The sequence below is a fragment of the Passer domesticus genome, chromosome 1 (assembly GCF_036417665.1).
Source record: "Passer domesticus isolate bPasDom1 chromosome 1, bPasDom1.hap1, whole genome shotgun sequence".
Lineage (NCBI taxonomy): Eukaryota > Metazoa > Chordata > Aves > Passeriformes > Passeridae > Passer > Passer domesticus.
The window spans coordinates 121,821,905-121,847,482 of record NC_087474.1 but is presented as its reverse complement, the minus strand read 5'-3'; the positions used below and the strand labels follow the sequence as shown (position 1 = coordinate 121,847,482).

Below are 25,578 nucleotides of genomic sequence, written 5' to 3'. Positions count from 1 at the left end.
AGTCACAGTGGTTTGCCTGCACTTGTGTTAGAGAGAGAGAGGACAAGCTGGTTAAATGTGATAAATCCTGCAGCCTGAGGGAAAGCGCTTTGTGCCTGGAGCTGTGTTCATTGGCTGCCCTCTAGGGATGAGATGCTGCTGGCATCAGAGGGAAAAAAAAGCTCGAGTGAAAGAAGGAAACTTGTGCAAGGCAGCTTTTATTTCCACTGTGAGGAGACCCCAAGGGACAGCTTATGTGCCCAGTCATGTGGACACTGACCCGTTATTGCCTTGGTACCTAGTGTTTAACAAGGAGGGAAAGCCAGGAAATTATAAAGATAGGAGGAAAGGCTTCATGTAAAGCAAGGGATCTTTTTTCTCTGTTTAGCAGTGTTTAACTCCAGTTGTTGGTGTTGAATTGAAGAAAGTAGAGAAAGTGCTGAAATACCTTTTCCATGGTTTTCAGGAAAGAGGAAAAACCTTTGTGTCTGTGTTGGTGAAGGTTTCAAACTAAACCACTTGGTGAAATGCACTGCCACTTATGCTTGCACTTACACTTGTGTATGGGTGTATATTTTAGTTTGCACTGTGCTTCCTCTCTCCTTTGGTCCTTTTCATTTGCAATCTGTAAGCATGCTTGGACAGTGCTGTTTAGCAGGGTGATAATGAGCAATCCAGTGCACTGAAATTGTGCAACTTTTTGGACTCTTTCTCCACGGCCTGTTAGAATTCTGATAAAGTTTCTGGGGAAAAAATCACAGAACTGTGGAGTATTCATTGCTCCAATGAAATCAGCTTGTACATGGAAAAAAATTGAGGTATTGGAAGGGATGCTCTTTTGTAAGGGATGCATGATAAAGGTCAAGGAATTGCAGAATGCTGAAGTAGTTTTCAGACTTGATAAAAGGGGAAATTATGAGAACTACTGAAATTGTTGATAAGGTACTTCAAAAAGATGAGTTATAATAAGGTGAAGACTCTTGAACAATGAAAATAAATTTACTAATCAGTGCAATAAAAAGAGATGCCTGTGGTCAGTTTAGAAAAAGTGGTTGGCTCCAGTTTTATGATGTTGTGATTTTTATATCCTTGCATGCCCTTTTGACCTTCATTCAGGGTAGAGATTTAATTTCTTTTTGTATTTCTCCTTCAAGAAAAGAGACTCCGTACTTGACAGTCACACAGCTACAAAGGCAGAGATTTTCTAAGCCATCAGTCAGTAAAAAGGCAGCTGATTAACTGGCCTGGGCTCCAGAAATAAACCCAAACTTAGCCCTAGATGTTAGCTGGTGTGGATTATACTGGTACATATATATTTGCTTTTTTCTCTTATTCTGCTACCCTCCTATGACTATTTTTGTAAGGCTCTAGATAGCTATTGCTCACTTTCCTTCTAGTGTGAAGGAAAACATTAGCCTTTCCTTGAATTTTCTCTTGGCCCATCTCTCAATTACATGGTAAAAAAAAAAAAAAAGACAAAACATCTGTTGGGTTTTTTTTGGGGGGGGAGGGGTTTGTTTTTTTCTTTTTTAGATTTCTCTAATAAGTTTTCTGCGTGGCAAATGCTTTAAACACTGATAGAATCATCAGCTGAAATGCAGGAAAATACAAGCCAACAGTTTAATTTTCTTATGGCCTTGAAATATTTCAAATGTTCATGCAAGGGGTTTGTTTTATTCATTTCTGTCCAAACCTCTCATGTCCCTCCCTTTTTACCTCACATATACTCTCTGCATGATTGTATCTCAGGATGGATTTTAATGACCCATGAACAATGTACCCTGCAGTGATGTCCTTTTGTGAGGAAAGACAAGGTCTGTGGGAAGTTTGTGAAAGAAGATGGTAAGGGAGAGGCAGATCCTGTCCCCCAGCCATCCCACAATGGCCCCCCTCCATCTGCCACAAATCTAAAGTGGGATGGGGATATACTGAGGCTCTTTTTTAACATCCAGCTGAGTACAGACTTTGTCTGAGGCCTTTTGCTGCCGTTTCTCAACTCTGAATTCCAGATCTGCTCTCTCCCTCATAACCCCTCTAGACAGGCAGGCAAGGCAGGCACCTTCTCCCTTTGCTCATTTAAATGTCTAACATTGTTAGAAGAGTTCAGGTGCAATTATTACAATAATCATCTATCCCAAATGCCCGACACTCCAAGCCTGACACTGGGTCACTTTTTGGGTCACAAAAAAAAAGCTCCTCCCCGTGTTCTGAGGCTTTCAGTCAAAGTGTTGAAGTGTCAATGCTGTGGTAGGTTTAGGAGACTCCAGAATCTTGAAATGCCTCAGAAATAGGGTCAAATTCAGCCATAGCCTGTGGTATAGGCAGGCCTTGGCCCATTCCTTGCTTTTATACCACTACAGGACTGGTTTTGCTACTTCTGCATAAGGGATGCTAAAGAAGCTCATGGACACCAGTGAGTCAGCGCCTCAGCAACTTGTGCAGGGAGTGCTGGGTGAATGAAATCTCTTACAGGTCTGGTGGAGTGTTTTTCTGCTGAGAGGGAAATCCCAGAGTTTCCTCAGAGGAAAAAATAGGAGAATGCCACTTCAATCACATGTAAAACTCCTGACAGAAAAGTAGCTGAGCTTGATACAGCTCCTGTGAGGAAAGATTTGTGTTGAAGTCTGAATGGGAACGGTCCTCTAGGACAGTGTCAGCAACATGGCTTCTTAAAACATTTATCAGGAGACCTGGATTCTTCTCTTGGTTTTACTATCAAGCTTGAACACTTCTTCCTGTCCTGATGAGGTCGCTTCATGGTTTCCTCACATGTAAAATGGAGATGCTGGCATTCACTGTCTTTAAACACAGCAAGAGTTGGATTTAAAACCCAAAGTCTAATCACTAAAGCTTGTAACAGAGCAAGACTACATCTACTGTAAGCACCCTGGGCTCCCCAGACACACGTAGATGGTCAGTTTTAATGTGCAGAAAAGCTCTGTGTTGAGTAGACAGTGACTGGCACTCTGTTCCTGCCCATGGCACTTGGCTCCTGCAGTGTGGGTGGTTTGCAGGATCTCTCCCTGTGTTTGGATCAGCACGTGCACCATCCCAAGGGGCTCTGCTGTCAGCTGGGTGGATGGACACTCTGTGCCAAGCCATGGCATGTGGGGTGTAATGCTGTCCTGTGGCTGCTGCTTGTCCTGGGGAGAGAGTAAGAGAAAAAGAAGGCATCATATTGTCTCTTGTATTGGTGGAAATGTAGGCAGCACAATCCTCCCCTGTGGAGGAGGAGGGGAAGCATGGAATGGGTTTGCAGATACCTGGTAAAGTTGTTTGATCTCACCTGAGGAAGGTCCTACAGCTGTGTGGTTCTTGGCATTAACAGAATCTACCCCTACCCCAAACCTTTTCTTTTGAGATTAGCTTTTCCTCTGAGATCTCAGAAGACATTTTTGGAAGTAAATTGGCTGAAGAGGATGAAAAAACCTGTTTATCCTTGGAAGCAAAAAGGTTTTTTTCTCCCTCTTACCTCATGACTTTTTTCTTTCAAATTTAGTGCTGGCTGTAAGCAAGATGGTTGTTTATTGTGACAGCTGCAGGGAAGAAAAATCTCCTGACTAAAGTTACAGTTTTAACTAAGATTTGCACCATTGCATTTATCAAAACCATAAACATACTCTGACAAAACTCTGGGAGATGCTCTCTCTTTCCCTCTCCAGATGCACTTTTTCTATGTATTTATCTTACCCTCCTTGTTCCTGAAGTAATTTACTGAGACCAAATGATATCAACAGGATCCCAAAGAGCCAATCCTGTATTTCTTTTAAAATGATCTTTGAAGCTTCCAGTGAAGTGAATAATTTTCTACATTCAAGAATTTTTAAGAAGAAGTTTTGTTACAGTTATGTAGATTGATTCCTAAGGGAAAGGAAAAAAACTTATAATTTTCTGCTTAGTCTAATGTTGAAGAAAACGTTTTACCACTGATATATTTTTTGTTCTAATATTCTTTGAACTGATCAGCATTTTACATAACAGGAAGAGTGTATTAAGAAATATCATATAAAATTGACTATTTTCCAGATTGACTATTTAAAATTTCTTCTTCATTCATTCCAAACAAGAATGAAATTTTTTTTTTAAAGTACACAACAAGGAAATGGATTCAATACATTGGTTTAATTAATAATAGATTTCAATACTATCAAAAGATCACTTGTTAAATTGCTTTAAATTATTGTCCTAATTTTATCAAATTATATTTGGAAAGAATATTGTTCTGAGATGAAAATTTAAGCTCCAGGAGAGTCGACCTAACTGAATTACCTGTTCCCTATTGCTGGCAGTTTGCATGATTTAATTCTTTTATGAAATCAAGGCTTTGGCTGCTAAAGGCAGAGGGTGAACTGTACAATACTTTGTGAAGTTTAGGACTTTTAACCTTTCCTTTGCTAATCAAAAATCTGACAGCTAACTACTACAAGCAGAGAGGCATCAAATGGATTGATAGCAATTCATCACGGATTTCAAAGAGCATTTAGCCGTACCTCACTGAATGCAGGTAATTTTGATCAGTTCTGCAGCGTTAGTTCAAACGTGACATAATTTCCATCACAACTTTGAAGAGTGATCATTACCAAAAGCTTTTACAGATGGCACAAAGAACAAGGCAACAGGAAACATGAAAGAGGACAGGCTTATAGAAGAGTATCGATAGTTTGAAAACATAGATCATTTAAACAAAATGTTACTATTTCTAATACTTTTAAAACCCAGCTAGACAGTGACTAAGTGAGACCTGGGATTTATAAGCTGACAAGAAACCCAACTCATGCCCATGCTGTGATAATAAGAGCTGATACTGAAAATAGGCAGGGTGAGCAGAGGAAAGGCTTGAAAGGAATATTTACCACAGACAGTATTAAAGAGAGGCTATAGCTTATAGTGAATAATGTTTTTGGCTTCTGAAAAGTAATTTGGTATCCATCCAGACATTTCCGCTGGGCTAACAGCCAGGTAATCATTTAGTTCAGAGAAAGGTATAACTGGAATCAGTGTCTGGTAGTAAGATGAATTACAGAGAACCTTTTTGAACTGGAAGAAAGTGAAAACTTAGAAGAACTTTCTAGCTTGGCTGCTGGCAAGGTGAAAGCTTGAGATAACTTTCCTGCTGTCAGATGGGAGAGTGGTGGGTAGGTAGCTCATGATCCTGGAGGAAGCAGGGAGGGTGCACAGTGAGGAGATGGTGCTGGGGGTCACAGTCTGGCTAAGCCCTCCTAGTGAAGAGGAAGAAATGAGGGAAGAGTGGGAACCTTTCAGTTAGGTTTTTTGTTTTTTCTGAGAAAGGATTTAGAATTTGCTGAAAGGATGTTATAAAAGGAAATTCTTAACTGGGTGATTTGGATTCCGGGGAGAATTAAGGACATTAAGGACAAGGGAAGATGATCTTTCTGTCTTGCACACTCTCACTGTCTAAACTGTGATTAATTTATTCCTTTGAGTTAAATTCTCTGAAACAGATGAGTTCCCAAGAAGAGTTTTGATTCCAGTTATGTATTTCTTTCTGAAGAAAAAGCATCCAGCTACACATAACTTCCAGGAAGTACATTTCAGGTCTCCATTTTGGTCCCCTCATCTCTAAATATCAGATAATTCTCTCAAAGTGAGGAATCTGTGCTCTTCTCCTTAAGGAAGACTATGTGCTTTGATTATTGCTATCTTCTTTCGTGAATTTAGAGAGGTATTAGGAAAAGGGAATAGGAATATCATTTTGTCTACAGACAGGCATGAGTGTACAAATTGGATTAGTTGTGGGGAAAGGGTGTGAACAGATGCAACAAGGATATTGGAAGAGGGATGTCTGACCCTGCTGGCATTCCACAAAAAGTAAAAATGATATTAGTAAAGAATATGTAAAGGTGCACAGCACTTAAAAAAAAAAAGTACACAAAATTTAAATTTATTTAAGATACTGGTTGAAATTAAAACTAGATTTTGATAATACCAAAGTATTAGTTGTTTATTTGCTTTAAATTGGCAAGGTTCTATTGTGAAGTTGTCATGCCAGGCTGTGAATTACCTTTGAAATATTTATTTCTCCCAAAGCCAGAGGGTTCAGCTCTCATTAGATTCACCTTCTAATCCTCATGGAAGTTAAAATTAATTCTAGGCAGTTTCCTGTTTTCAGTTTTGGGACATTATTTTTAATGAAATCTCTATGTTCGTTTCATGAGTATGAGAAGACAGTTTTCAGTGTATGAATTTCCGCAAATTTGTGGTAAGAAAGTGAGCAGAACCTTCGTGTTTTCTCCATTTCTTATACCAATCCACCTTTGTAACATGCAGCTGCTCAAAAGTCAGCAACACATTAAGAGTGAATGTCTAGAGTTCCCAAATTTAGCTGTGCTGCATGTGGAACACAGAGGATTTTGCTAAATGCACTTCCCACTGCATTGTTGGTAGTACAGCCACTGTGGCTACTGTTGGGCAACTGGCAAAAGCCTCCTTGAGTAGTGACAGATGAGAAACTGCATGGTAGGAATAGTTTAGACAGTATATTCAATGTTCATTTAGCATTCACATTCAGAAAGTGAACATTAAATGAACATGTTTTACCATGTTACTGGATGATGGACTGCATCAGGACTTACTGTTAGATTCACCTTTCAGAATGACTGGTTTGTCAAACTGGGCAGGAGAAGAATATTTTCACCATGAAAGCTACAAGCTGTGCTCTTCTGTTGACTGTGACTTAAAGTTTTCTGCATTTCACTTGAATCATCTCCTTTAGGAATGTGTGTGTTCAGCTGGTCTGTGCTGTGCACTTCCCTGAGGCAGGTAGGGAAAGCAGATAAATGGGAGGAGTCCAGAGAAAGCCTTCCAGCTGCCTCCTAAGAGGGACTGATGACTTCTCCCTGAGCTGGCTCACTACTGATATGTGTATTTGCTGTCTTTCCACATAATCCTATACTTGTTATAGATCTCCCTTGTCTCCCATTAAACCTTATTATGGTAGTGTTGACTAGAGATTTGGGTCTTCACACATCTGAGTGTGTAGTTGTCCTATAAAACACTCCCAGCTGTGTCAGTTGTTATCCATCCCTGTGGCAAAATGGATACCAGGTTCATTGCTTTTGGAAGAAGAGTGATACCCATATCCCAAGACCCCTGAGTGAGTGGTTTCTGAGCACTTTCTTTTTTTGTGTCCTGCAGAAACAGCTAGGTGAAGCAAACATTCAACAAACTCTTGTCTGCTTCCAAAAGGAAAGAAAGACCCTGAGAAATCTTTTCCTGGAGCTATTATCCCTGTTTCCTTGAGCAAAGAGATTTGTTCTCTTTGCCTCTGTCCTACTCATTTCCCTCTCTGCATAAACGCATGGGAAGCACTTTGCCAAAGGAATTCACATCATATTATTAAAAAAAACCAAACTTCCAAGAAAAAAGAATAACAGGAAAGGTGGATGTTACCAGAGACAGAGATTCAGTGTTCACTAGAGCAATGTACTTGTGACAAGTAAAAAAAATTAGAATAGTCTATGTAACACCCTGGGAACCCCCCATGACAGGACTGGTTTCTAGGAAATATCTGCAGCAGCATGAATTTTTTCAAGGGATAGAATAAGTTGCTTGACAAGGTCAGTATTCATCTCTACTTACCAATAGAGAGCAAAAAAATCTGGTACATAGTCTAAGCTAATTGTCCAGGTTCTTTCATAATATTATTAGATATAATGGTTTTAGATAAAGTACCAATTTAGTGAAATTCTGAATTCTTACTGATTCATTTTCAGCTGCAGTGATTCACAGCACCTTGACCTCTGACCTCTCCTATCAAAGTCATGGAAGAAGAAATTTCACAGTTTTTTTTCCTACCATTTTACAGTTTCTTGCAAGAGAGGCTCTTGAGCTTACATAAAAATATTACAAGCCTTTATCATAGAAGGAGAAAGATTAGTTCATTCTTGTTAAGTAGTGTGAATTTTCTTCCACACTGACCACTATATACATAGACTTAAATTAATTCAGAGCCTGTTCGTTAGCTCAGGAAAAAAAACAAAACCTTCCACCTCCAATCTAAATCCACAAGATCTTGTTCAGGCTCAGTTTAGGGGTAGTGCAGAGAAGAAATAGTAGTGGAAAATTGTAAGGATTTTAACTATACCTTTTGACATTGCATAGATTATGCTGTCTGGGGGAAGAATAAAAGACAAATTTATGTTTTTCTTTTTTGACCTGCTTTAAAATTGGTATCTTTAGATGCTTATTAGTAAAGAGAATTCACTTTATGATATAATTTTGTCAACAACAATTTTTTGTCATGTCCTAAAAGATTTGATTAAGACAGGCAGCCATTAAATATGTGCAGTAACAAGGTTTTCCTTTATTTAAAGTGTCATCTGAAGTCCTCTACTGCTAAAATGTGGCAATTTAAAATATGATAATGTCATATAACCCGATACAAACATGACAACTACAGCATGTTAATTTTTATATTCCTTAAATGTCCTTAGCTTTCATTTATTATTGGCATAAGGTTTTATGTTGGATTATGAATATCCAAGAGAGAACTGAGCCATCCTTTTGACATGGTATGGGTTTGGAATAGATCCTCCTGGATTGGTTTTTTGTTTTTTTTCTTCCTGTTCTGACACAGTATTATAGTGAGTGTAGTCAGAATATAGCTTTGAGATTTAGAGCTTTCCTGACTAAGCTTTTCAGCTACTTGATCTCCATATACTGAATTCAGAGGAACCTGGTGGAACAGAGCCTGCATCCTGCTGATAGGTGTTTTTGCAATTTGCTTTAGATATGCTTTAGCTTTAATTTTCATTCACTTACCCAGGTATCTGTGAAAAAACCTGCGTTTGCTATTCCTCATTGTATTTTATGCTTTTGTACTTTTCCTCTGCAACTGGAGAATGTTGTAGTGGATTTGTTAGTTTTGCTTCCTTCCTCATCCCTCATTTCACACTGCAGGGAACATTTTATTACTTCATCCTATTACAGTTACAGAAAAAAAAGTTTGACCAGAGCCTCTTACTCACATTTTATCAGCTTTTCTAATGCTACAGTGTACTTTAGAATCACAATCCTCTCCTCTCTTTGAGATAATATCTTTAAGGGGCACTACTAGCAGATTTTTTTTCTGAGAGCACACCAGATCCTTAGTAGCATGCTTTCCTCTTCTGTTACCACAATTTCATTGATAGCCTAGGCTGGAGGTGTGATTTCTTCTTATTTACTGTCTTAAAAGCTTGTCTTAAAAACATGTTCTACTCCAGAGGGAAAAGAAGAGTAATGATGAGTCGACTGAGAAACACAGGGAAAATTTCTAGGGGTCACTCTAAAGTCAGTCTCAAAGAACTTTCCATTTCTGGAAAGTGAATGATGCCTAATAGTTTTAAGAATTTTACTTTTGACACGTAAGTTGACATAATTTAAAACTTGCCTCTTAAAAATTTCATAATATACCCATCAAAAAAAAAAGCATCCATATGAAAGTGTTGTGTTTCATCTTGACTGTTTTTCTGTAGTTTTGATATATATTCTAGGTTTCAGTTTATAGAGGCTTGAGGCCTGCTTATAGCTTTACAAGCAGTCTTGAGATCCACCAGCTTAAGTGATCAGAGTTTTTTTCTGCTGCTTGAAATTAGATTCTAGCACCTGGTTTAAAAGAGGGACTTTCCATTCCTACGTAGTATTAGAAATGTTGCCATTCTCTTAAGTCGCTACATCTAACAAATCATTTTTTACACGAGATTTCCCATGAGCAGATTATACAGGTATGGTTTATAAATATTATAATATTATTTGAAACTTGTACCTCAGAGAAAATGTAATTAATGGCTACTGTGCCACTTATGCTGTAATTATGTTCAGGTTTACCCTATCTGTCCTGTTAAACTAATTAAAGCAGATAGAAATATTTTTGCTTAAATGAGTTCAGATATTTGATAAAGAATTTTAATTTTGCAATGGAAGACAAGATTCCTTTCACAATCACTGTTTTGGCCTTGTTCAAGTGAGTGGATAGTATGGTGAGAAAACACCAGACCACAAAAAAATATTTCCTTCTATGTTTTGGTGCAATAAAATTAGTTGTAGGAAAGCAGGCAAATCCCTTATCTTGTGGACTTTATCAGGGTTTGCTTGAAAGGGTCTAACAGCAACAGCAGTCACTCTGCTACTTAATCTGGACTTTTGATTGAACCTGCAAGCACATATCTCCAGAGACATGTGGGCATTTAATAATTCTTAAGTTTTTAATTAAAAACATTCAAAGGAGTTTGGATGATTAAGTCCAGATTCTCAAAGGCATTTCTGAATTTTCTAAACTTCTAAATGTATGTATGACTATCTGTACTGCCTAATAACTTTAAAGGCCAATACCACATTTATACACAGGCCAATGTTTCTAGGCAAAAGTAGTCAAGCTCTTTACTAGCCCTGTTTTACAGCACTTCTTTGCTATTCTTCCACTGGAAGGCTAGGGAGGAGAAAAAGGGTAAGGGATGCTGGGATAATATGGCATATAGAGTTGTAAGGGTACACACATAAAAGAATTGAATTAAGGTTGCAAGGAATGGGAAATGTGATATATAAAGACTTTTGGATATTTGCTTTTCCAAGGCTAATAAAATCTTAGATATTTTTCCCCAGTTTTCTGATTTTCTTTAAGGAAAAAAGGTCAAGCTAATTCTTCTACACTTTGAAAGCAAACTTTCCCTATCCAAACCCTTGGCAAAGTTTTTAAAGATCTACAGATATAATGTTTCAGGAGAATGATTATTTGTGTCACCTCTGCTTATCAAAGGTCATTGCATTTCTTCTGAATGTTCCTGTGTTAAGTCTAGTAACTTGTATTTGACTGAAGCAAACCCTTTGTAAAGCAGCAGACTTTGATTTGCAGGCATCACTGGGTGGAAAAATTACTCCTTCCTTTTTCCCCATAATAATCACCTTAGGTGTTAAGGAACAGCTGTCATTGTTTCTAAGCTGAATTTGTCTTTCTTAAGAGTTTTATGTATTTGTTCTTGTTATGCTTTTCTGTGTAGTCTGAAATAACTCTTCAGTACCTGCTATTTTCTCCCTGTGAAGGTCTTCACACACTGTAATCAAGTTACCTCTTGGTGTTCTTTTTGATAAACTAAATGTGCTCAGCTCTTTAAGTTAGTCAAAGAATCTTCTCCAGTCCCTTCATTTATTTTTAGTCTTTTTTATGCAACCATTCCAACCTTCCACAGTCTTTTTATTGCAATAAAAACAGGACAGCAATTCCAAGTATCATCAGTGATGTCCATAGAAGTAAAGTTGTCCTTCTACTATTCTATTTAATTTAATGGAAATTAGTCCATTTTAGCAGAGAGTTTTGAGTGTTTATTGAACTTTTGTTTGGTCTTACAGCTGAGATACACTTGAAGATAGTATTTTTTCTTTTCTTTTTTATAACCAGGAGAGAAGTTATTTGTCTGATAATATGTCCTGTTTTTTTCTAATCATAAGGACTCATATTTGTGTTTGAAGAGTGCCTTAAGGGCTATAATGTGACCTACAGGACAAAATGCCTCCTCTCCTGGAGAGTCTGTTGAGGAGATTGATTTAGGGGGAGGCAGAAGCCCATCTCTGACTGATGGTTCAGAATGTGGGTGAGAAGGATGTATTCTCTCTTCCCTTGCTGGTTTTTTTTCCTTTTCCTTCAAAACGTTGGCATTTTTTAATTGATAATTCTTGATTAGAATGTTTTAGAAAATCCAGTGCTATTTTTAACATTTCGTATTGGTCATAAAATGAAATTTCTGCCCACTTTTTTTTTGACAACTAATTTACATATTGGGCACAATTTGACAGCACTGCTTAATTTCATTTTTAAGTATTTTTTTGTTCTACACAACAAAGTTTTGAAGGCAAATAGACACTTTGTGCTACGTGTCCATTGACTAAAGTGGTTGAATCTTATAATTCCGCTGTAAATTATTGGTGACATATAGCAAAATGTAGCTATGTGTGTTATGTGTGCACTGCTAGTTTGGACACACACTCAAAATATGGAGCTGAAGCAGTTTTGAGAAAGAAAATCTCATTAAATCCAATGATAAATTAACAGCAAGGAGGAAACACAACTATTGAGGAGAAGCACAGGAGTGATAAGTAAATTCTCATGTCAGCAGGCTCTCCATCATCCTTTGTATCCATCACAGAGAGGGAAGCAGTCCTCCACAGGCTGTCTCCCAAAAATGTCACTGGGGTCGAACAAAGCAGGGTGCTGTCTCAAAAAACAGATCCTATTTTTCTATGTAGGCTGATGTTGCTACCAGCTGGGCAAAATTTTGATGAAATTAAAGAATGCAGAAAGAAATACAGCTATGATAGTTTTTCCCCCACTGTGGTATCCTGCTTAAACAATAGTGATCTTTTACATTATCAGTCATGAAAAAGAGGATTGGGAGCAGGTGATGGTAAGAAAGGAGAAGAAATTGGCAAGGAAGGTAAATGACTAAAACTGTATCAGCTGGCACTGTAGTGAATTCAAGGAAGACAAACTATCATATAAGAAGAAAACTGGCCCAGCAAACATAGCAATTAACTTGTTTTCTTACTGGAGAATGGGATAACAGTTTCTTCCAAAAACCAAACCCAGAAATCTCACAATCACTGACAGGCAGCTATAAGAAAAAGAAACAGAAAACATTTTGATCACTTCCAAATTTAACAGTGATATTTTCTTGCAGCAGGATTTGAGAAAATAGAATTGAAAATTTGTCTAATTAGATTAAATGTATTCATATACCTGTTTTGCCTGTGGTAAATGGCTCTAACTGCTAACATTGGTGCTGCGAGATTGAATAAAATGTGCTCACTTTTAGCACAAAACCAAGGGTCTTGCGTTTGTGTGCATTTCTATCACAGCTGAGAAAAGACATAAAAAACCCCAACTATGGCAAACTTGACTGATAAACTGTTATCTATCTGAATTGAAATAATCATATCTTGTAGTAATAAAGCCTTATTTTTTTTTTCTGCAGGTACACAAAGATGAAGACAGCGACCAACATCTACATCTTCAACCTGGCTATGGCAGATGCACTTGTTACCACGACCATGCCTTTCCAAAGCACCGAGTACCTGATGAACTCCTGGCCCTTTGGTGACGTGCTGTGTAAAATAGTGATTTCTATTGACTATTACAACATGTTTACCAGCATTTTCACACTCACCATGATGAGTGTTGATCGATACATTGCTGTGTGTCACCCTGTGAAGGCTCTGGACTTTCGTACTCCTCTCAAAGCAAAGATAATCAACATCTGTATCTGGCTGCTGTCCTCATCTGTTGGTATATCAGCAATAGTTCTTGGAGGCACCAAAGTCAGGGAAGGTGAGTGTGACTATTCAAAATTCAGTCTTTTTATTTCTCAACTGACAATAAATTGTAGGTTCAAATATTGATCAAATGTTATTTATTCCTTCTTGAAAATTACATTTAAATTCCTGACATTTTGAAATAGATAGTAGAACATCTCAGTACAACATATAAATCATTTAAGCTCCGATGTCCATACCAAATAAAAGAACAAAATGCACTTTGGAGCACTGCCTGTGCTAGAATGAGATCATCAAAAACTACAAGCACACAGCAGGGGAAAATTATCAGGAGTTTAATCACAATGGGCAAATCTAGAATCAGTTTAGGTGGAATCTTGAAATGTTGGCTTAAGGTTCTTTTTGTATATGTTGTGAGAGTAGTTCCAATGAAGTCCCAAGAGCAGAAACTAGAATTCGTGGGAGTTTATTACCACCAGCCTTTTCACCGAACTTGAAGGCATGGTGAAGAAGGGAAAAATCAGTAGCTGGAGAGAGAAAATGAAGGTAAATTATATATGACAATATCTCAAGATCATATTTAAAAAATAATGGAATTTATATGGAAACCTGGAAAAGCTGAGAACAAGGATTGTCACAGTAAATGGATATTCAGGCTATGGCAGGGAAACAGCTACAAGAACACAAAGTCAATGAAAACTGTATGCAGACCATGTATAGGCTTTGTTTGAAATGCCTGTTCTGTGAAGGAATGTGGATTTAGCCCCTGACTCATTACCCTGCTATGGAGTTAATCTGATTTTGAGATCTTCCTTGAGAAGGAAGGGGAAGAAGCATTTTCTGGCACATATGCTTCTTACCCACAGGTGTAAATGCAGTGCAGGGGCATCTCGAGGTCTTCAAAAAGCTGTAGACTTCTAATAGTGTCCTTGGTAGGGATCTTTCCATTACTGGGTGGCTGGAAAAAATACAGGCATTTATTTGGTGGGAGTCTTGTTTGAGGTGTAAACAACCTTTTGAAAAATTATTCCTAATTTCCTGCACTATCAACCTTTTCTATTTAGAAAGGTTTCATTCCTCTTGAGACAAATGTTTACTTAAGGGCACTGTTTCATCTGGCAGACAATAAATGTAGTATCTTAAGCTGTTTGACATAGACCAATGTGAAAAATCATTTCAGTTACTGCTGCTCAAGGGCTGATAGATTTGGCTGAAGATATATAGATTTTGTTTTTGCTGTTAGTCTTCTGCTTTGTAGGTGACAGAGAAGTCCTCTGGAAGCTCTTCTTTCAGTGCTTTGGGGGAACGCATGTCTTGGTCTGCAGTGTTGTAGCTCTTCCCAGTAAAGTTGTGACAGGCTCCATAAAACAAGGTCTGCCTGGGGAAATATTATCTTCAGGCATATTTGGAAGAATGTCTTGCTACATATGAGATCCTGATGGCCATGGGACACTGGCACAGGCAGGTGTTTTGTTGGAGCCTGCTCAACTAAGAGAATATTCCTGTCATTCAGTGTCAGCAGCACATTTAGATCATGGCAGTCCTCTGAGGCCAGCAATGATTTAATGCCTTTTCCACACCATGTAGAAGGCAGCCTTTTTTATAACTTATGAAACAGAGACCTGTAATACAGAACACAGCTGGGCTAAATGAGGTTGGAAATATTGGCAGCTGCTTGTCATCTGCTACTGTTCCTCCCTGCTTGTCTGATCTAAGGTCTCTCTTGAGCGTTTAGTGTCAATTACCTTGTCTGGTGTGCTCATGAATTGCTCTGATAAATGCTGAAGTGGAAAGGCAAGGATGCTCCCCTTGCCTGACAGCGGGAGCTCAGGCCTGAAACTTTATGTCATGTTGGTTAAAACATTTGTTGTTTATATGCTTCAGGGCCTCTGTTGGATTCACATTTAAGCAGCAACTGAACAACAAATGGAAAGTGATTATACTTGAGGTTCCCTCACCATGCTCAGTTAATCCATTTTGTTATCGCAGCTCAGAATTGCTCCCAGGTGTGTCCTTTTAGATGAATTTTTCCTGCAGAATAAATTCTACATCTGTGTAAATTTTCCTGCTCTGGCCTTAATGGAAGATTTTTTGCTGAAGGATTGTTCAGCTGTCAAAAAAAAAAAAAGGTATAAAATTAACTCTTCATATTGCCAGTAAGGATATGAAGGGTATGAAAGTGACACAATCAATATTATATACATATATATATAAAATATGTATGTTTCCTAGACCAATATAAGATTAATCTTAAGTGGTAGTTTATCAAGCACATTATAAATTATATTTAGGCCAAATACCATATAGAATTCAGTGTTTTTCCTTAAATATATCAATGTATTTGGAATATTTGTGTTTCCAAGTGGCAAATGTCAGTATGAAATCTGAAGATTATGACACTATCCATAAGTTCTGCACCTTTTAAGGCAGTAAAAATAGAATATAAATAATAAATATTTATAAATAATAGATCTAATAAATATAGTGGATTTTATTATGTTCCACTTCCAAAGTTCCAGAAAATTAATATTGTGTTGTGCCTTATGACCAGAATTACTATTAACTGTTTCCTACTTGTAAACTGGGAAAATGTAAACAGATTCCATAAAGTACTATGCTATGGCAACACATATATCAAGTGTAATACGTTAATAATAATGAATTTAGAATAAGATTTTCCATAGAAAGTAAATTGCAATGAGCTGTAAGATAATAATTAAGTTTGTATTTGATGATTTGGAATTCTAAAATAACATTGCCAACCACAAATTATAGCAAAATACAGTGACGATGACATAATAATTTTGATAAATATATGAAATTATATCAGTAGATCTGAAGAGGCCATGTCTTCTGTGAGTGAGTTTCGTTTGAGTAGCTGGATGTGGTCTGGAGCAGCCATCCCTGATCACTCTTTTTCATCCCACACATCTGGAGGCAGCTTTACTAATTTAGATAATACAGTTGCATCCTGATTTTATGTCATGGCTGCTAAGCCATGCTCTACTAAAAATAACAGTAATAATTGACAGGAAAACTTATTTGAAAATGATTATTGGCATTTCTAGAATGAAATGAGGTAAAAGCAAGTATGCTTATGAAAACTTACATCACAAAGGATTTAGATAAATTCACTGAGTGTCAAGTCACTTGTGCTGTCATCTGAGTATCCTGCATCAGCCTAGAAAAGATGTCCTTTCCATTTTCAGAATCATACATATTAGTTAAAATAAAACCTCAAAATGGTTAGCTTTTTTACTTGTAAATGCTTTCTATTAAAATGTTTCTGTATTTAATATTTCCCAGTAACAGCTTTCTGATATCTAACCATGCAAATGTGTGTATGGCACTACATGATAACTTTCTCCCTTAACTGTTTTTTCAAATAAATTCTCTGCAATATCTTTTTGATTTGGGAAGCATTTTTATAGCAGGGCAATGCGCCCTGATTTTTTTCTGACACATCCTGATGGAGACAGATATAAAAAAGTGATGTGCAGGAGTATATGGAATCACTCCACTCTTAGATCTGAATCAGTGAAAAACAATACATAATAGTTTGTAGTGGAATGACAAACTCAGTAGGGAAAATTATAAAAAATCCAAATAACTTTACAGGATAAAATCTAGGCTACAATTCAGAGTGAAAAATCCCTGTGTTACCCTGACTTATCTTCAGTAGAGTTGAACTACTGATAGTAGTTGTAAATTTACACCTTCTCTTGCCTTTTCATTTATTTATTACTTATTTTTCCATATGTTTTATATGCTGGAAGACTCCAATGAGGTCAGCAAATTAAACCTCAAATATTTCATTCCTTAGCTGCCTCCTGTCAGATGAAATATTTCTGCTAAATAAATTCAAGTGACAGCCTGTGGCTCTGAATCCTGGCATGGGCAATGGAAAGGGGCTGGACCCTGGATCTCTGTGGCCCAGAAGCTGCAGTGTCTGCACAGGCTGCATTTCCAATGGCATGATCTGCAAAAAGATTAACTCCCATTTGACTCCATGCACACATGTATTTAATTTGCTTCTATTTAACAGAAAAGAAGATGTTTCCATGGGTTTTTCTGAATGTAAGCATTTGTATGTACTCTATTTGTGATGTAAAAGGCATATGGGAAAAGATTATTACACAATTATCATATTTTGGCAAAATTTTCTTACTATCAAAGCCTCCTTCAGCTTCTACCATTCATATAAAAATCTTTTTCCACCCACAGACAAAAATATATGTAGTTTGATAATAATGATGAGATTTCTACTTCGCTGAACATGGTACTCAGTCTCATTTTAAATCTCAGTGAAATTCAAATAGAAACAACTTTACAGATTTTGTTTTTGTGCTCTGATTTTTTTGATCCTCCCATGGGAAAGAAATTTTGTACAACATTTTGCATGTGAAAAAGCTCAAAACTCAGTAATTTCTAGACACAGCTGCATAAAACATGTTTGAATGGTAACTGAAAGCTTCCTTGGAGTAATTTAATGATAACTCCATTTATTAATAGCACAGTACATGCTAATCACTTTTCATAGGTTATGCTATGATAATGACATTGTTTAGAATATCTAATAACAAAGCAATTTTCTTCTTGCTTCCTTCATTTTTTAGATACTGCTAGCACTGAATGCTCCTTGCAGTTTCCAGACAGAGATTATGTGTGGTGGGACATCTTCATGAAAATCTGTGTCTTTGTCTTTGCGTTTGTTATTCCGGTTCTCATTATCATTGTTTGCTATACTCTGATGATTCTGCGCCTGAAAAGCGTACGGCTTCTCTCCGGGTCTCGCGAAAAAGATCGAAACCTGCGCCGCATCACCAGGTTGGTGCTCGTGGTTGTGGCAGTCTTTATCATCTGCTGGACTCCTATTCACATTTTCGTGCTCGTTGAGGCCTTAGGGGACGTGTCCCACAGCACTGCTGCCATATCCAGCTATTACTTCTGCATTGCTTTGGGTTACACCAACAGCAGCCTCAACCCAATCCTTTATGCATTTTTGGATGAAAACTTCAAGAGATGCTTCAAGGACTTCTGCTTCCCCTTCAAGATGAGGATGGACAGGCAGAGCACCAGCAGAGTCAGAAACACTGTGCAGGACCCAGCTTACATGAGGGAAGCAGGTGGGGCAAACAAACCTGTATGACTAGTCGTGGAAATGTCCTCTTACTGTCCTCAGGAGAGAGAGGAGTCCAATGACCTAGGACTGACACAGATTACAACTGCAGTTTGAGATTGACTCACCCAGACAGACATTTCTGGAATATTTAAGAAATCCCAGCAGTTTGAACTAAAGCAAGTTTATTATTGATAAACAAGAATCTCCTGAAAATCGGCTCAAATGAAAAGGACCTGGATGATGGTCAGGTTTTGGCACCATATCTGCTGTACTTGAGCCAACACTAAAACACACTTTTGAAGAGTGAAGAGATAGTGTTGCACCAGGTGATTCCGGATAAGAATAGTTCTCACTCTTCTCTTTACAATAGGTAACATCTTAAAAGGCAACAATTGGTCATAAAACTGAACTATACCAGAAACTTCTGCCCCAACAGTGATTGCTTCTAAAGTATGGAGTTTGACAACTTGATCCTCTTTAACAGTAAAGGGTGTTAGGTTTCTGTGAACAATGCCACAGCTATAATCAATATTGTCTTCAATTAATATATCTGTAACCCTTGTTTGTGCTGTGAAAATCCAATTTGAGCATGATCTACCCACACACCAAAGTAGATTTTATTGTGTCTGTGTATGGTAAAGCCTTTTGGCATTCAAAGATACTGTAACTTAATGGGAATTGTTATCACATGTTTAATCACCTTTGTGTAATGTTTTGTACGTGTGATTTTCCAAGGTGGTTGTTTCTTTATTGAGTCTGAATAATATAATATGCATTTTCAGAGTGTATATTGAACAAAAGGCTAGAAAACTTCAAATGCTTCACTTGTTACAAAATTGATGAAAAGTCGTGTTACATTCATTACATGGAGGAGACACTCTCATATGTAACTTGTTTTCCTGGACAATATGTAAGCAGACTGAAATAAATATTTGACAAATTAGAAAAAAGGGAAGTAGCACATGAACTAACTGTGTTGATACAATGGAAATTAAATATTACTGAATGCTTTAATGGCATTTGATGGAAAAAGATCATGGTTTATTGATGCTGATATATTTTCTTTGATACAGTCCTATGACTTCAGTAATTTTCTCTGCTTTCCTGTGAAGGTGGAGGTATCAAGACACAGATAAATAAGTTACTAGCTTGCTGAAGGTAAGTTTATGGTGAAATGGAGCTTAACTCCCAGTCTGTAGACTTTTGTCTTCCTGATGTTATATATTGCAAATCCCACTACTGCTGTTGCTGAAATATGGAGGAATGCGCTCATTATCTTTACCCTGAACAGATACACCATACATCTTCTTGTTAATTTTGTTCTTTATACAAAAGAAAGAATAATGTGGGTGCCTTCCTTTTTCCTGGAAAATTTTCGCAGAAACACAATCTGGTTTGGTCCTATCAGACCAAAAATGCTTTATGCACACCAGTACAAATAATGAATTTTTTATTTAGCTGGCAGTCCAGTTCCTATGGAAGTGCTATAGAAAGTCAGCCTTCTGCAGGACTTATAATATACTTTATTGTTAATACAGTCATGATGTAAAATATTTTTGATATCAATTTGATAAATGCTGTTGTTGAAATAACCAAGACAACTCTTTCTGGACAAGTCTAGCACTTTCTGATTGTTTCTACATGAAGAATGATTAGCTGACCTCAGGATGCTTGCTTTACCTGGGGAAGTGAACGATGCTTTCACAGCTGCTGAGTCTCACCTCCTATTCTGTCATTCATCCATTTTTTTAATATGCAACCACCTTTCTAAACTAAGTCCTGACCTTTAAATAGCCACAAAAAGAGAATGTTTAAAGTAAAATTTGAAAATCCAAGGCATTTATCGAGTTAGGAGCAAGTGAAATGGGAAAGAACTAGAATTTAATTAACTATTTTCATTCAAAATAACCTATTTTCTTGTTAATGACTTACCATTTGCATATGTAAGTCTGTGCTTGAATAGGGTTTTTGTTCTACACATTATGTGCAATGCTTTGCATTGTAATGAAAAATCAATGCTCTTAATTTGCAAAAAGGAGGCTTCTAATAATATTTTTGAGGTTTATGTTTTTAAGAAGGAGTTCATAATTTCTATCACAGTAGGAGGAAATTATAACTTCCTAACAATTAAGCTTGCAAAATGTTATAGCAATGTGTCCTTAAGGTTTATTTCTGTAATTGAACATTAACAGGCAAATTAGTTTGAATACACTAGAAAGGTGTCTTGGAAGTTTTCTTGTCAAATTGAGCAGCTTACTGCACTTCACTGAAAAACAGCAGAAAACTGGCCAAGATATCTTTCACACATGAGAAAGTACATTAAAAATGATACTGTGGTTTTGCTCACAGAGTCTGCTTCTAGATGATGGAATTCCCATTGCAAAGCACTTCACTTTCTTTGTAACTCCAAGCCAATGACTTGCCTTCTCTCTTGTGCTGGCTCCAGGATGCTGCAAGAGGTGAAGGCAGGGTAGGAGCTGCCTGGCCCAGGAGTAGGTCTGGGTGGGGAATGGGGCAGCAAGGACAGGCTGTGCTGTCCCATGTGGGGCAGACACATGCAGGCAGTCTGGGAATTGGTTGTACTTGCTGCTACCACTCTTATCTCCCTTTCTTTTAGGAGGTTCCAAAAATTCAATACTGCAAAAGCATGGTTATGGACCTGCTTGTGGGGCCAAATTCCAATCAATCAACTAGTGTGGATAGCTAATATGTCACTTTCTGTGTTTCTGCTTCTTTTAACTGAGAAATCTTTTATTTGGAAAATACATTTGATATTCTGGTTCAGGACAGACCAACACATGGCAGAGAAATGATACTCAGATGCTGAGAAACCCCAAGTTTAGTTAATGAGCAATATATCAACAAGATGAGAAATTCACAGGAAAACTGAGAATGAAATTTCTGTCCTGTGAAAGGCAAAGGGAAAATACACCATTTTGAGCCAGAATTCTTCTTGGTTCTGCTAAATTAGTGTAGTCTTTGCAAAGAAGACAGGAAGATTGTGCTGGGATTTTATTTTCCTCAATTGTTTATCGATTCTTAATCAAACATAATCATTGTAAATATGGCTCTGTTCTTCCCAGTGAAGTTTTTTTCTTCAGAAGAAAATGTGGATTCAGCAAAATTGATTGAGTTTGTGATAACTTATGTAATCTGGCAAATAAGAAACATAGTTGTGCCTGGCTATTTTTTAACTGGATCTCACAGGTGTGCCATACAATATAGTGAGTACATCTATTCAATGCCAGAGTGATAGACTGAAAGATATTTCAACTGACTGAATCAAAGTGTTTTGGCTTGGGTTTTTCTTTTTGTTGGACTGCATGTGGCTTGGGAACTGTTGGTGCATAAAGCTCTGACATGCAAGGTGGAATGACTTCAGACCGCAGATTTTGATCATTTAGTTAAAAGTGTTTTGATGTGCAGCTGTGTGGCTGATGCAAGAGAGTGTGCAAGCACTGGGAGCTGCTTGCTGAAGGGAAGGGCTGTATGCAAGGGCTGCTTAGTTTTAAGCTACACCACTGTGATTTAACCCCAGCTGGCAACAAAGAGCAATGGAGTTACTTTCTCACTGCCTGTTCCTGCCCCTCCAAAAACTTGTGGGTTGGGATAAAAGCAGTTAAATAATGGAAACAAAGTAAAAAATACTAATATGGATGCTAATGTTAATGCTATTATTAATAAAAAGGAGACAAAAAAAAATAAAACCCAAGACACACACCTGATGCCCAATACAATCACTCACCACCCACTGGCCAATGCCCAGCCCATCCTCCACAGTGCCTGGCTCCTCTTGGCCAGCTCCTCCCAATTTATACTCTGAGCATGAAATCTTGTGGCATGGAATTCTCTTTTGACAAGACTGGGTCAGCTTTCTGTTTGTGCTCCATCCTGTCCTCTTGTGCACCTGCCTGCTGGCAGAGCATGGGAAATAGAAAGTTCTTGACTCAGGGTAAGCCATGCTTAGCCACAACTAAAACATTGGTGTGTTATCAACATATTTATTCTCTTACTAAATCCAAAACGCAGCACTGTACCTGCTGCTCAGAAGAAAATTAACTATAACCCAGCTGAAATCAGGACAAATATTTCTGGAAAATAATCATGGAAGTTACCAGCCTGTTCAGTCAGCTTTCCTTCCAATGTTGATTTTTAGTTGGCTGCAAATACAAGTCCTCCTATTCAGTTTCCTATTCTGTTAATACCAATGGCAACATCTCAGATGGGCTTAGGGATCTACAGAAGGGAAATAGTCTCCTCCTTCCTCAGTAAACAAATCCTGGGGCAGACTGATGGCTCTAGGAATCTAGGTTGCTACTTCCCTGCTGAAAGAAATACCAAAAATACCTACAGCTTTGTACTCCCCTGCAAATTTGCACCAAACCCTGTAGTAAGCCTCCTGGAGGTATTATTGTCTATTAGAGATTTAATGGTGTGAAGACTTGATAGTGGGTACATAGTATGAGAGAAAATTCTATTGACAGTGACAGCAGTTGCTTAGGAAAAGTGTATAGAGGTTATGGAGACATGAAAAATAGAGGTTGTGAGCACTTGTGTACCAAGGTATGGGTGTACAAGATTTCTTTGTGCTTTTAATTTATAAACTCTGATTTTACATATTTTACTTCTCTTTGTTACAAAGCAACCAATTTATCTTCAAATTAGCTGAAATATGTTCTAAAAGCTTTGAAAACACAATCTAGACAGTATTGATGTATGGAGGTAAAGCAGACAACCCTGGTACTGATGTACAAAACATTTGGCAGAGTGGGAGAATGGTGCAAGGTAAAAGGAGAGTTTGGAAACTACTGTGAAATACAGCAGACTTTCTTGGTAGAGGCCACAATGTCCAGGAAGAAAAGTACTTATTACTGCTAATGCATTTTCTCCCAAACTGTCTCTCATTAAAGTAAATACTTAGCTGTCTGTCTCCAAAACAGCCCCTATCATTTTTTAAATCCTTTCCTGTACAAGAAGCTTTTCAGAAAGCAGCACCAGGAAACAGTCATGAAGGCAGTCTAATGATAGACCTGCAACTATATCTTGCTCTTCAGTCAAAGCTTAGTATGGACAAAATAAAAAAAAAAGCAGTTGACTGTATTTATCTTTCAAAGCTGTCTTTCAGATATCTATTTCCAGATATCTGAAAGACAGCTTTGAAAGTCTGCATCTGTTGGACAAATATTTGATTAATCAGTGAAAAGACCCTTGCATTGTACCTGGAAAAAACACAGTTAATTATCCCTGGGACTGGCAGGGTGCACTTTAGAGATATGTACCTCCTTCTGTCTTCCCTGAAGAAGAATTTTTTATGGTCAAAACTGCTCTAATTGAAAAATTAAGCCAAAAACTAGCGTTAATATGCTGCCATTTGTAGCAGGTAAGCTGGTGTTTTGTGCTCTTGGAGCACTTTTTCCTCAGTCTGATGTTCTTTATCTCTGTTTTGTGTCATGGTGCAAGAGGAGTCTGGAGTGGACAGCATAGAAATTAGGCTTACCTAGTGTATCCTTCCCCTTCTTCTTTCAACTCCTGCTTGAGTTACAGCCTTTTTTGGTGAAAAGAATGATTAAAAAAAATACATAGACATTATGTAGGCATAAAACTGCTATCTGTAAATCCATATTATGTTTTTTCTTTTTTTTTTCCTTCCATTTTGTTAACTCCTATATATATACGCCTGAAACTCAGAGATTATATGAATCACAATAAAATATGGTGGTTTTCCCTATGGGAGCTGTCAGGTGTTACAATTTTGCCCCATAGGTAAGTATGCACACACAGTGCTCCCTCATATGGCGTTTCTCTTTTCTTGTCTGACATGGCAAAGTGACATTTAGCCACTCTACTGCATTTTGCACTTGGTTCTTAATTGTGTTTTTGCATTTTAAAAGTGCTTTGTTGCTGATAGTGCCATAACCCAAATGTACATACAAATTAATTCCTCAGAGTGGCAGCCATAAAAGTGAGAAGTAATTATAATGATAATAATAGGATCACATAGAATGATATGAAAATAATATTTTTCTTCACAAAATAAGACTTTAGTGTCATTTCATTCACTTAATGAAAATAAAAGCATGTACTGTCTCTGGGATCAGGGAGAGAACAGAAGCCTTCTCATACCAGGAGAACACTTCAGTTAGAGCTATGGGCTTTATTTGGTTTTATACAGTGAAAAACAAAAGCCTTTCTATTGAAAACTGAAATTTCCATATTCAACAGATCTTCTGCAACACAGAGGATTTGCCATGTGCATTTTCACAGTGCTTTCAGTTGAGAAATCAATACAAATATGAACCTTATGTGGCAGGACTCAGATCAGGATTCAAGCATGGTGTATGTGTACTGTGTCCCCATGTTAATGCTTTTACTCCAACGCTGTTTTCATCTGCTTGGGCACCAAATGGTAGCAGCTGCAACTGCTCTTGATGTTGAAGCCCAAGAAGCTTGTGGGAGAGGTTTCTAGAACACAACTCTCAGGCAAAAGAATGAGCTAAGCAAGGAGTTTGGGTTTGGCACATAAAAAAAGCTTAAAAAATTTGGGCATGTATAGTGTATAGATTTCTGTAAATGGCAGCTAGGCAAAAACCAGAAAGTGTGCTACTGCTAAATTCTATCTATTCTTTAAAGAACAGCAGACCTTTCTCTCCACAGGCTTTGTACTAAAGGTAATTGCTCTATATGTGACATAAACCACATTTCTGATTTCACTCTGATAGATGAATTTTAAACAGAGAATAAAATACAGTTAAGTCACATAGGCCTAATGACAACCCCATGAAGATCACAGCTGCACTCAAATCCCATTAGCATCAGATGAGTAATACAGAGCTCTTTTCATGACCTCACCTGCTAACTCTTCATACCAGTTCTGGACAGAAGCAAACAAATTTGGAATCCTACATATGACATATATGTCATAGACCAGAGTAGGTTCCCTCACACAACCACTGTACAGCATGTATAACATTTTTTTTCTTAATTTGTATAGGAAAAGGTAGTACAGTTTTATAGTGTGATATTTCTCATTTATGTGGCTTACAAAAAAATGGACAAGCATTATGTTGTTCTGTAGCAAGTATTTCTCATTATCTTACTTGGATTTGATATGCAATATAATTAATTCCCCTGAGTCAAATCTGTTTTGCCCATGCCAATAATTGCTGAGTGTTCCTTCCCTGTCCTTATCTTGACCCACAAGCCTTTTGTTACAT

The 25,578-nt window shown here is 37.5% G+C and overlaps 1 protein-coding gene across 1 annotated transcript in view; it reads left to right on the top strand.

The window, feature by feature from the left end:
• The window catches only part of OPRK1 (opioid receptor kappa 1), a 30,646-nt gene extending 7,207 nt beyond the window's left edge, over positions 1 to 23,439 (top strand). Inside the window, exons 5-6 of the mRNA XM_064386255.1 lie at positions 12,945 to 13,297; positions 17,859 to 23,439. Coding sequence (XP_064242325.1) covers positions 12,945 to 13,297; positions 17,859 to 18,391 — 886 coding nt within the window. The 3' untranslated portion in view covers positions 18,392 to 23,439. The remainder of the gene's footprint in view (positions 1 to 12,944; positions 13,298 to 17,858) is intronic.
• Positions 23,440 to 25,578: the final 2,139 nt, after the last annotated feature.